Source organism: Equus caballus, chromosome 2 (genome assembly GCF_041296265.1).
Source record: "Equus caballus isolate H_3958 breed thoroughbred chromosome 2, TB-T2T, whole genome shotgun sequence".
Lineage (NCBI taxonomy): Eukaryota > Metazoa > Chordata > Mammalia > Perissodactyla > Equidae > Equus > Equus caballus.
In genome coordinates this window covers 19720310-19732882 of record NC_091685.1, presented here as the reverse complement: position 1 = coordinate 19732882, position 12573 = coordinate 19720310, and the positions used below count along the sequence as shown (strand labels likewise).

Genomic DNA, 12573 nt, shown 5'->3' with positions numbered 1-12573 from the left:
AGAAGGACGGTAGCAGCGGTGGGGATCCCCTCTCTGGGGAGAGATTTCCCGCTCCATGGTCCGGCAGCTTCCCCCTCTGCCCTGCACGGAGAAGGTTTGGAAGAGCCTCAGATCCCCTCGGTCTGCGAATTCCTTCCCCCGGCATCCCCAGACAAACACACAGAGGCCTTCACTTCCTCACACTGCTTTATTGCAGAATCTGGAAGGGGGTGAGCCAATCCCACCCCTCTGCCCATCTCTGGGCAAAACGAAGCTGAAATGAAATGAGAAAATACTCATCGGACATGGGCTGGGCAAAACCCTGTACCCTAGGACCCCCTAACCAGTGAACCCCTGTTCTGCTGTCCAGACAGCCCCAGCCCTGTGGGTAGAGGTGGGATGGGGTGGGGAGGGTCAAGCCTGAGTATAGTCCACCTTGGAGGGCTGCTCAGGCACCCACAGGAGGCCTACAGTCTTTGGAGAGAAGTCTAGATTGAAGGGGGCCTGGGTCCCAGAGTCCAGGTTTGGAGGGCTGGGGGTCTAGAGCCCTTATTTGGGGAAGGGGCTTGGTCTGGGAACACAGACTATAGTGGAGAGTTCTGGAGTCCAAGCTTGGGGAGGGGATTTGAATCATGGAGGCTCATAAGAGCCCAGGTTTGGGGGCCCTGGGTCAGGGAGTACCAGTTCCAGGGATGTTGGAGTAGGGAGGCTGAATCCTGGAGTCCAGGGGGAGCCCCAATTTGGGGAAGGGCTGGGTCCCAGAGATGGTTTGGAAAAGGAGCCTTAGTCCTGGAGCCCTGGTTTGGGAGGGCCTGGGGCCCAGGCTCAGGGCCCTGCCTGGCTGCAGCCCTGGCACAGCACTTGGTCTCCGTCTGGCACGAAGCCTTGGCCAACCAGGGAGGTGGAGCAGCGGGCGCAGGAGAAGCAGCTGTGGTGCCAGTGGCGGTCTTCAAAGGACACGTACTTGCCTCCCCCGAGTCCTGGAGGGAAGCTGGAGGTTAGCACTGCAGATCTAGAGGGCCGTCCTGCCCCTCAGCCTCCCAATACCAGACACCACTCCCTTGCCTGCACCCCACCCACTCAGTCCTTCGACCCCTGTCCCACCTGTGATGGGGCGCTTGCAACTGCTGCACTTGGGTGCAAAGAGTTCTCCAAAACAGGCCACACAGTAGGGGTCATCATCCCGGGAGGTGAACTGCTGCCCTGCCAGGGGTGTCTGGCACCCGGTGCAGACCAGGCATTCTCGATGCCAGGGCTGGTCACGGTATGTCACGCCACCCTGTGTCAGTGTCTGTGGGGGCAGCATCTGTCAGTAGGGGGGAGTGGGGGTTCCCACCCCACGACAGCCTTGCTCGCCTCCATCCCTGAGTGCAGTGGAGATAAGCACCCCCACCCCGCTGGCCGGGCCCCCACCTTGCTGCAGCGGGCGCAGCGAGGAGCGAACTTGTTCTCATAGCAGGGCACGCAGTAGTGAGCACCCTTGTCGGGCACAAAGGACCGGGAGCCCAATGGCTGCTCACAGCCACTGCACAGGAAGCAGTGCTCATGCCACGTCTGGCCTCCATACTCCAGCTTCCGGGACCCTGTGGGGAACAGGGGTCCAACTCAGAGGCCTGTGGCCCAAGCTGCCAAGTGCCACCACCCTCTGCTACCCTCCAAGGAGAGTCCCCGCTGCTCCCATAGCCTGAGCAGGGTGGTGTCCATGCACATGCAGCAGGACCCTCAGCATGTATACTGCATGTCCTAAGCTCTGCCAAACACTGGACATGCTGGCTGAGCATGTGCTAGGCCTCCACAAACCAGACATGAGGGTTTGGCATATGGGAAGTCCCCCTGTGTACCAGAAAGGACTATCTCAGCACACACCAGGCCTCCGTGTCACAGTCATGATGTCTCTATTTGCAAAGCCTTTATACACCAGACATAATGGTTTCAGCACACATATCAAGACCCCACATATACCTGGCAAGCAAGTCTCTGCCCACACAAAGTTCTAATGGCCTGGACATGATGGATTCAGCAGCTGCTAAGCCCTCACGTACCCTAATCACGCCCTTCTCCACATGGTCTACACCTTCACCTGTCTATTAGGCATACAGGTTGCCACACGTGAAGTCCTCTCTTTATCTGTATGCACACACCAAGCCTCGATGCACCAAGCATGACAGTCTCAGCAGGCTCTTAGCTCCTACATGTACCAAACATGCAGGTCTTCATACATGCTAAGCCCCTTGGTGTATATCAAGCGTGTCAGTCTGCCTGTAAATGGGAAGCCCACAGATATAAACCAGGCTTACTGGTCCAGCACACACTAAACCCTCAGGAATGTACCAAGCTTGTCAGTTCCTGCACATGCTAAGCTCCCAAGAGCATTCAGGTACAACAGATCCTACAGACACCAAATTTCTAGGAACACACTGCGTGTGTAGGTCTTTACTAGACCCAGCCTCCATGTATGTATCAGACAGACATGCCAGTCCCTTGCACATGCAAGAACCCTATACAGATGCCAGGCATGCCAGTCGTGCACACAAGGAGCCCCTGGGCACATACCAGGCATGACGGTTTCCCCACAGGCGGAGCACTGGGAGGAGAAGGCACTGCAGTAACAGTCATTGCAGAGCAGCTCGCTGTCCTGGCAGGTGAAGGGCTCATCGGCTAGGGAGCGCTGGCAGCGGCAGCAGCGGAAGCAGCCCTCGTGGAAGTGGCGGTCTTCGTAGAACAGCTCCTGCGGGGAGGATGGAAGGGCCACTGGCACCTTTGGCCCCTCCCACCAGCCTCCACCCCTCCCTGACTTGTCTTGTCTGGTCCTTACCCTTGAGTCATGCCCAATAAGCTGCTGACACTCAGCGCAGGTGTTGGCGAAGGTGTTGTCATAGCAGGGCACGCAGTAGGGGCCGTTGTCTGTCTGGATGTATTTGCGGCCGTACAGGGACTCGCTGCATTTTGCACAGTCGAAGGCCTCGCTCATGGTGGCTCTGAGGGAGCCCTATTAGGGGCACAAGGTGGGGCACAAGGGGTGGGGGTGGGTCACCCAGAGGGGCTGTGGCATAGCCCTTTGCATTAAAAAAAGCGAGACGAGGCATAGGAAATGCCAGGTCAGAGCAGGTGGTGATGGGGAAGGGGTGCTTCTGGAACCCAGGAGTCCCGCACATTTATTTCTGTATTTAACAGTGGGGGTGGGAGGGGGTCAGGAAAAAATCAGGAAGCAGAAGTTGTTTTCTTATCTGGGCCCTGGCAGATCTGGGGGGAGGGGGCTTTTCCTGGGTCAGTGAGTCATTTCCTGCCCCAGTCTGAGTTTAGCCTCCACTGTCCCTTACTGTCCCCAAAGGGGAAGAGCAGGGGCAGGGAGCCACCCCCGCCATCTCATATGAACAGCACTCCCACTCTCCTGACTCCCAGGAAGGGACCCTCGGGATATACCCAGAGCTCTGGAGTGGGCAGCTTAGGGATGGGAATGGGCTGTCCTGCCCCCATCCTGATCCAGGAAATGGTGGAATGTTAGAGGGATGCTGGGCCCATGAATGGTAGAGGTGGAGGAGGCCTGATGGGAGACTCGGGCCTCCCCTCCCTGGACAATCGGCCCAGCAACAAGGACTTCAGAGACTCAGCCTAGGTTTAAGCAGGAAGGAAATCCTGCAAGCTGGACACAGCCAAGCTTCCCCAGCTGGACCCTCTGCCCTCATCCCCCTCTACCCGCCGCTGGGTCGCTGGTCACACCAGCCTGGGCAGCCTTGGCTTACAACATCTGCAGCAGCTGTGGCAGCACAGATGGCCAGATGTCAAGTTTTGCCAGCAACAGGGGGAAAAAAAAGGAAATGAGATGCTTGGAGAGGGAGAGGGGAAGTGGAGATCATGCAGTGTGCCCCCTGCCATCTCCTGCTGAGCATCACTCCTGGCATCACTCCTGGCAGCAACTGGCAAAGCCCCAGGATCTTTCCATCCCCTGGGTCACTATTTCCCTCCCCCTGCCTCTGGGAGAGACAGCTTCTCCCCAGCTTTTCCGGATTTCTAAGGGTTTGGGGCAGGGGGAGGGAAAGGTGAGAGAGTGGGAGCCACTGAAGACACCATCTCCCCAGTCAGACCCCCTCTTGGGTGGGGAGTCAGGCAAGAGGGAGCCCTGAGAGCTGCTGCTGCAGACACCCAGCCCCCCACCAAACCTCAGACACTTTCCATTTTCTCAGGAACAAAGCATGTTTGCGGGATGAGGTCATCCACACAGCTGCCTCTGGAACAGGAGCGTGGGGAGTGGGGGGGTAGGGAAGTGGGGTTCCCAGTCCCTTCTGCTGTCCCTAATTCTAGTCTCTAGCCTCAAATTCAGAGCTCCCCACCCCCGGCCTCCTCCATCATGAAGCCTGCTCTCTAAGGAGTGGGATCCTGGGGTGGGTGGAGAGGACCCATCAGGACCCATAGGAAGGGGATGACCTCCCAGCTGCAGATGAGCCTAGGGAGCACAAGGGAGCTTGCCAACCCGCTCCCCCTGCGTCAGACCCCAGTAATGGCAGTCCCCAGAGCCTGCCCTGGCTCAAGTTGAAGGAACAGCTCTCCATGTTTCAGCCACCCCCAGTGGGAAATTCTCGCCAACAAGCGTTGCTCTGGCTTGGAGTTCAGACTCCAGGCGCCAGCAGACGCCCCAAGCCCGGAGGGCCTGGCTCTTCTGAAGGGATGGCTCCTGGGCTCGCAGCTGCCCTTCTGTACAATGGGAGGACACTCAGTTCATACCCCAGGCCAGAACAGGAGGCCCCAGGAGCTGGGGTCTTCAGTGTGGGGACTTCTGGAGTGGTGGCTATGCTGTAGGGTGGAGGGTACCCCCCCTTCTCAGTCTGCTCCCCGCCACTCAGGCCCGAGTTTCCTCTGGCCCAAGATCTGAGGATTGCCTGGGCTGTCAGCCACTGGGCAGCAGGGGGCCACACAGGTGGAGTGTGGCCATGTGTCCATCCGGGAGTGCCCTGGGCCTTTTCCTTCCTTCCTGGCTTGGCCCAAAGCAGCCGCCACCTTCCCAGGCCCAGGCTAGCCCAGAGTCCGCCCCCTGGGAGGCACTCACCACTCTGAGACAGGGGCACCCCAAATAGGGTGTGGGCGTGGCTTGCTTCCTTCCCAGAATCCCCTCGTCCCCTAGTCTGCCCAGCTGGGCTCTAGTGAGGACAGCATGAAGGGCACTATCAAGGCCCACCTGTCTCTGCCCATCCCCCGCCCCCCCCCCTTTCCCTGGCAGGGCTGGGGGACTGTAGGGAACCAGTCCGTATTCCCTCATGGCTGGTGGTGGGACGAGAGGAGACTGCTCAGTCTGCCAGATGGCTCCCAGCCCCTGCCCCCACCAACACACACACACACACACACACATTCCCACACCTGACCTAGACACACACATTTGGCACCTCCCAGGGAACCTCCCAGAGCTCAGAAGAGTGGGATAAATGGCTGTGGGCATGTGATGTGTAGAGGCTTAAGCTGTGAAATATAAAGCTGGGTGATCTTGGGCAAGTCACTGAAGCTCTCTGAGCCTATTTTCCCATCTAATATTACTGTGTACCTCCTAGGGTCATTGTCAGGCTTAAACGTGACGATCCTTGGAAAGCACCTGGCAGACGGTAAGTTGTCAGTAAATAGTAGCTATTAGCGTTTTTACTATCAGCCCCTCACTCATACTGGGGTCAGACAAGAGTTTCTCCGCCAGGCCCCGGTCAGGGAGCTGGCGGGGGATTTGACGTGGACATTCTCAGTGCAGGCCCAGGGAGAGAACAAAGAGGGAACCCCCTAGTTCTGCTGGGGGGACTGAAGAGGCCCAGGCCATGAGGCTCGCTGAGATCTGGAGCCAGACTGACTTCAGTGAGCATAACTCCGAGACCCCTTGCACAGGTACACAGGTACACAGGCGTACACACCTGCATGCTGCTCTGCCTCTCACAAGGTGCATTCCCACCCACCATCTCCTCAGATCTCACAAAAGGCAGGCAGGACAGTATAGCATCTCCATTGTACAGCTGAACACAGAGGCTAGGGACAGGGTTGGGGCATGCCCAAGGTCACGCAGGTATTAGAGAGCCCAGGTCCCCTGCTTCCCAGCCTGGAGCCCTTTCCTGTCTCTCTTTCCCTAGAAATGCTGCTGTGGTGGCAGAGGGGGTGGTCAGCATTTAAGAGCAGGGGGAAAGGAGATGCTGGGTGACATCACTGGCACAGGAGCCTGGCTCTTCTCCTCAGCTGCCAGCCCTGTGATTGGAAGACACCCAGAAGCCTTTCCAATTACCCATGCCAACCACTCAACCCTTTTGCCCCCCTCTACTCCCCAGTGTCCAGGAGGACCCTGGCCAGGACCCACAGCTGTGAGTCAAGATCAGAACAGACCCCTCCCCCAGCTCCTAGGAGTTGACAGGAGACTTAAGGGGAGAAATCGAACTCCCCCCACCCCCAACCCCTGCTACCAGGCACCAACCCCAAAGTCTCCACTCTCTTCTCCCCTCCCCTCCCCCCATGGGGCCTGGGAGTTGGAGCAGTTTAGGGGAAGGGGGGGTGGGAAGCAGGATCCAGCAGCTGCTCTGGGGACAGGAGAGGAACAGTTCATTCACCCCGGGTCCCCCAGGGCTGACGCCACGGTCCAAGATTTGACTTTAAAAATAAATTGGGGCTGTCTTGGTGCACGCGTGGGGCTCCTCCTTGCTCGCAGTCTTATTGTCTCAGGTCCTCTCCTCATGGGGACTCAGCTGGCCCAGAGTTTCCCCACATCCTTGCTTCCCAGTTCTCCAGGCCTGAGTCTCAGGGTCTGTCTTGGAAGCCGTCAGAGCGCCTCCATTAATCTCAGTCTCTGTGTCCTGCACACTTCAGCAGCTGTCTCTACCTTGTGAGCGTCTCTGTATCTCCGACTGGCTATCTCCCAACAGCTGGCCTCTGTGGATTTCTACCTCTGAATGCCCAAGTCTGGCCTCTCAGGGTCTCTATGGCGCAGAATGTCTTGGTCCTCACCCCACTCTCCTTTCTACCCCTTAGCATCTCTGTATCCCCTACTGTCTTTATAGGCCTAACAGAGGCTGATTCACCACCAGGCTAAGGAAGCTTGGGTTTCAGGGCCCCTCACTTGCCCAGGAATCCCCAAGGCCCTGCGAAGCATCCTACGACGTGTTCACTGGGGTCACTGTATGCTTTTTCTTAAAATGCTCCACAAAACCTGCATCCGTCCCTATGCCTCGGGTCTGTCTCTCGGTCGGTCTCCGGCCAAGTTTCTGTCCCCGTTTCGGTGATCTCTGCAGCTTCCACTCTAAGCCTGTCGTCGCTCCTGTCCCCGTCCCCGTCCCGGTCTCTCGCTACTCCAGGCTTTCCGCGAGCCTCAGTTTCTCGAACCCACCCGGCCTCTCTCTCGACTCAGGCTTTTCCATTTCAAACTTGGCCCCCTCCCCCGCCTCACTCCCGCCGCAGCCCCCGCCCCGCCGGGCGGCCCGGAGCGGTGCGGTCCGGGGGGCGCCCTCCCGGGCTCGGCGTGCCCGCAGCCGGCCCCGGGCGGGGGGCAGGGGGCGGGCGCCGGGAACTGCTATTCGGAGCCGGGCTCGGAGGGGAGCTCACCTCGACGCGGGCGGCCGGAGCGGGGCGCGGGCGTGGGCGGGGCGGGGACCCCGGGGCCGCGTCCCTGGGCGGCTAGTACCTGCGGGCCGGGCCGAGCGGGCGCCGGACGAGCTGCCGGCGAGGCTGCCGGCGGCACACGGACTGTGTGGGCGATGGGAGCGCGGCCCCAACCCCTCCCCGAGGAAGTGAGCGCGGGGGCCCGCCCCGCCCGGACCCCGCCCCCGGCCGCCCCTGCCCGCGGGGTGCGGACCCCGCCCCCGGCCCCCCATCCCGGAGGCGGGGGCCAGACCCCGCCCCCACCTCCCTTCCAGACTGGAGCTCGCCCCAGCCCCCCTCCTCCGGTCCAGCCTAACCTGGCGCTCCCAACCTTCCAGGGCGGCCAGGACCCCGCCCCTGTTCCCTCCCTGGAGCTTTTGCCCTCCTTTTTCCCTCCGCTCTCCCCCTTCCCCCCCAGCTGCAAGCGGGAGACTGCTCGATTCATCTCGGGCAAGGGGTACGGGACCCAGCCGACCAGGGTCCATTTGAGAACCAAGGGTCCTCAAGCCCCCTTCGTGACCCCGCCCCACTTAGTTCTACCCCCAGGGGTCACACTCAGCCCGAGTTTGTAAACGAGGCCTTAATCCAGCCTGGAGGCGGGGGTGAATTCGACTCTGCTGTCATGGGGACCAAGGTGTTCTCTGGAAACAGAGACCGAAGAGTGGAAACCCCCACCCCCACCCCCACCCCCACCCCCAGCCGCATAGGGCCTTGACCTTCAAAGGGCTTTATTCCACAATTCTGAGTGGCAAACAGAAGTAACCACCTCCTCACCTCCAGCTGCATCCTTGTGCGGAGAAGTCCTGCCTCGGTTTCCACCGTGCCCAGGAATAGTTTTGACCTTTGAGACCCAGGGGACACCCTAATCCTTGGCCCCGTGATTTTTGGGCTTCTTAGGGAGGGTTGTGAGGAGTATGTATCGATGGGGTGCTGCAGGGACGGTGGAGGGAACCCCTCCTCCCCCACCTCTACATTTTCCAACCCTCTGGCTTCCTCCCTGTGCCCGGGAGGGAGGACTGGCGCCTGCCAGGGACACAGGCCCCTCCAGGTCCTTGAGGCCACCCCCCTTGGGATCCTCAGGCTTGTCACTAGGAATAAATAGCCTCGATCTGGAAGGAGGGGGGGAGGGAGGAGGAGGCTCTAGTGCGCTGTTTGCAAAACAAGAGACAACAAACCAACTCGAAATAACCTCAGCGTCTGGAGTAGAGGTTCAGGTGCCCACAGGGGCTCTCCCATCCCCCAGACCGGGTCTAGCCAAGCTCTCAGAACAGAGGCTCAGTCCATCCCAGGCTGGAACTCCTGAGTCCCCTCCTCCCGTCTCTGAATCACATGCTTCCTTCCTGGGTCCCAAGTCACCTTGGAGGCCAAGTTTCCTTTCAAAGTTAACTAATTGCTTGTTTATCATTGTTGTGGCTGCTCCCTAAACTGTAAGTGCCATGAGGGCAAGACTGGGTCCTTGTTGTTCACCACCACATTCCCAGTACCTACTCCAAACTCTCATACATAATTAATATCTGATGAATGAATGAATGACAGACCCTACTTCAATTTGGGCCCCCAACCCCCCAGTTTGGCCCACAGGCACCTGCTATCCCATAGTCCAGAGAGTGAGCAGCCAGCCTGTGGGTGGGCCCTTTCTCTAGGACATGTCTTGCAGGTGTAGGGGACTCCTAGCTCTGAGAAGTGCAGTGAAGACTCTGCCTGGTTGGAGTAGATGGCAAGAAGGGGTCTGCTCTGGGGTGGAGGGAGGGCAAAGGTGAGCAGCCTTCAGAAAGAGAGGGGTGATGAGTGTGGAGTTGGGGGTCTCTGGTTTTTACTCACAGCTTGAATCTCTGAACAGCCTCAGTAAGAGCCAAGTATTTCCTGAGATCTTACTTTGCACCAGTCCCTGTCTAAGCACTTTACATACATTAATGCACTTGGTTATGCAACAACTTTATGAAATACGTATTTTTATTCTCATTTTAGGGACGGGAAAATAGAGGCACACAGAGAGTAAGTAACCTGCCAAAGGTGACAGCTAATAATGGCAAAGTCTAGATTCAAATCTGGACAAACAAATGTGAAAGCTCCTTAGGGCAAAAAAAGAGCTTAACCCTTATGCTCTACAGCCTTTGTAGTCATTTCACCTCTTTAAGCCTCAGTTTTCTCATCTGTTAAGAGTGGTTGACTCCTTGGGCCAGCCCTGGTGGCCTCATGGTTAGGCTCAGCACACTCTGCTTCTGCGGCCAGGGTTTGGTTCCCAGGTGCAGACCTATACCACTGGTCTGTCAGTGGCCATGCTGTGGCAGTGACCCACATACAAAAAGAGAAAGATTGGCAACAGATGTTAGCTCAGGGTGAATCTTCCTCAGCAAAAAAAAAAAAAAAAGGGGGCTGGCCAGTGGCGCAGCAGTTAAGTTCGCATGTTCCGCTTTGGTGGCCCGGGGTTCGCCGGTTTGGATCCTGGGTGCGGACATGGCACCACTTGGCATGCCATGCTATGGTAGATGTCCCATGTATAAAGTAGAGGAAGATGGGCATTGATGTTAGCTCAGGGCCCATCTTCCTCAGCAAAAAGAGGAGGTTGGCAGTAGTTAGCTCAGGGCTAATCTTCCTCAAAAAAAAAAAGAAGAAAAGAAAGTGAACAGAAGTGAGGATAATTATAATTTTTTAAAAAAGTGGTTGACTCCTTGTCTCAGAGCATTCTTGTGAGGATTGATGAGAGCACACAGTAGGTATTCAAAATTTGGGACTCTCTCTCCCCACCTGCCCCCCTTTCACAGTCAAGTGTTAAGCTTCTGCTATTGGATTTGGAGTCTGAAGGCCAGAGAAAGCTGGGAGAGTTCTGACTTGGCTCAGCCTGCGGGAAGGAGGCTGGTGCAGGGCAGGGCCTGTGTCTTTTCCCCTCCCCATTTCTAGCTCCCCAGGGGGCTCACATTTCCCTCCTCACTCTATTTCCGTTGACCCAAGAGGACGTGCCCCAGGGAGGTCTAGGGATCAGCCACATGGACTCCCTGTTCCTGTTCCCCGTCAGTCCTCCCCCCTCTCCAGGAACAGGTGTGTCTGAGCTGGGGCTGGAAGAAAGCCTGAGTGCTGGACGCCTGGCCTGGGGTGAGTGGGATCTGGTTGTGCCTTTACCCACCCAGGAGGTCCCCATATACCCTTCCTTACCTTTTGGTGGAAGGGGGCTTCCAGCTGTTCTCTCACGCTGAAAGGGTTTTCAAAAGGAGACCCTGAGTGATGACTGGCAGGCCTCTCATGGTTTCCTCTGGGTGCTGAATCACCCTCTGATGCTTGTAACCACAAGCCCTCCTTCCCCCAGTACAAAAACTTCCTTCCTTCTCTGGGTGTATTGCTTATTTACCCGTTGGGTTGCCTAGAGCCCCTGCAGGCCTCAGGGTTTAGCAGATACCCTCTTTCAGATTGCCCAGAAACACTTTCCTTGTGATCCCAAGTCTGGCCATGGGTCTGTGGGTGCAGAGGATGAAATGAGTGACTTCTACAGAGCATCAGTGGGGAGGGTAGAAGGAGAACTAACGTGGTTAAAAGCCGACCAAATGCAGGGCACTGTGCTAAGTGCTAGTCATTCCCTCCTCAGTCCTCACAAAAGCCATGTGAGGTGGTGGTTATTATTATCACCATTTTACAGAGTAGGACACAAGGCTCAGAGAGTTGGACAATGTGGCCCCAAAGCTGATAGGTGCTGGATGTGCAATTCAAATCCAGAGCTGATTCCAGGGGCCCGCCCTCCGTGTGCTGGGCTGCATTCTTCTAGGTATGCCCTCATTCAACGCTTTCTTCAGGGAAAGTGGCAGAGTGACTGGGGCTGTCACCTGGTCACACTGTCTGATGGCTGCGCTTCTTAATCCAGATGAGGCTGGAAAGGTGGGCCTGGGCCACATCATGAAGGGCCTTATCTTTCACTGGTTAAGTGACAAATGAGATGGAATTTTGTTAATGCTTGTGGCACTACTTGGGCAGGGCTCAGACTCAGAAGCAGGAAAAACTTTGCATGTGGCAGATCTCAGCCACTTTCATGTCTACTGGTTTACTGGACTGGCACCTCCAGGGAATGAGGAGACAATTTCCCCAGAGCTCATTAGCTGGACGGGTGACTCCTATTAGGAGAAATGGGTGCAACTGCAGAACTTGCTGAAGGTTAGTTTCACATGGTGGAAAAGAAACCAAATGCCTCTGGAATGCTCTGTTGTGCCCAACGTCCCCTCTATCTTTAGAGGTGGTTTTAGTAATAATAAAAATAATAGCTCCAATTGATTGTGAACTTGCTAAGGGGTGAACACAGCATTAGGCACTTCAAATATATAATTTCATTAATCCTCACAACAATCCTTTGGGTATAGTATTATTATTACCTCCGTTTTACAGATAGGGACGGCGAGGCTCAGCGAAGCTCATTGCCTTAGCTGGGGGCAGTGAGGATGGTTGCATGCCTCCATGTTTCATGGTCCTAATCATTCCACCGTACTGTCTCTGACACTCATCCTGCCAGCCAGCCATTCCCTTGAGGGTATGAGGGACTCAGAAGTTTATAACTTCACAGATTAAGTCATGATATGACTCCTTGATTCAACTGTGGGGCCCCTTGATGGCCCTGTGAGGCAATCAGTGCATGCTATTATTATCCTCTTTTAATGGATGAGAAAAACGATGCTCATTAAAGTCAAGCGACCTGTCAAAAGTCACACAGCCAGTAAGAGGCAGAGCCAGATATGGTTTCAAGGTCTCTTGCCTCTCTATAGAGCGCTCTTTCTGGTATACTGGACAATTCACATACGTCTTAGGTTTAAACGCACCGCGCAAACGCAAGGGGAGCGGTGCTGTAGGTGACTGCGCATGCGCACACGCCAATCCCAGCTCAGCCCGAGCGCCGCGCCAGCCACGTGTTCCCAGGTGCCAACGCGGAGCCGAAGGCGAAGGCGAGATCTCGATACACGTGGACAAGCTCTGGCGAATAAAACCCGACTGTTGCAGAGTCACGAGATTAGGCCATAGGGAACTACA

General features: G+C 56.7%; 1 protein-coding gene across 3 annotated transcripts; it reads right to left on the bottom strand.

The window, feature by feature from the left end:
• Positions 1-173: 173 nt before the first annotated feature.
• On the bottom strand, positions 174-12445 carry FHL3 (four and a half LIM domains 3). 3 transcript variants are annotated; one of them, XM_014737496.3, is made up of 6 exons: positions 10723-12445; positions 2795-2968; positions 2533-2707; positions 1393-1562; positions 1084-1270; positions 174-959 (listed from the first exon to the last, which is right to left on the bottom strand). In XM_014737496.3, the coding sequence occupies exons 2-6, from the start codon at positions 2948-2950 to the stop codon at positions 805-807; spliced, it is 843 nt and encodes a 280-aa protein (XP_014592982.1). In that variant the 5' UTR covers positions 2951-2968; positions 10723-12445; the 3' UTR covers positions 174-804. The 3 variants fall into 3 exon arrangements, with proteins under 3 accessions (XP_014592982.1, XP_001503598.2, XP_023488934.1); XM_001503548.7 differs by lacking the exon at positions 10723-12445 and adding an exon at positions 8344-8896; XM_023633166.2 differs by lacking the exon at positions 10723-12445 and adding an exon at positions 7534-7756.
• Between the last annotated feature and the right edge of the window lie 128 nt (positions 12446-12573).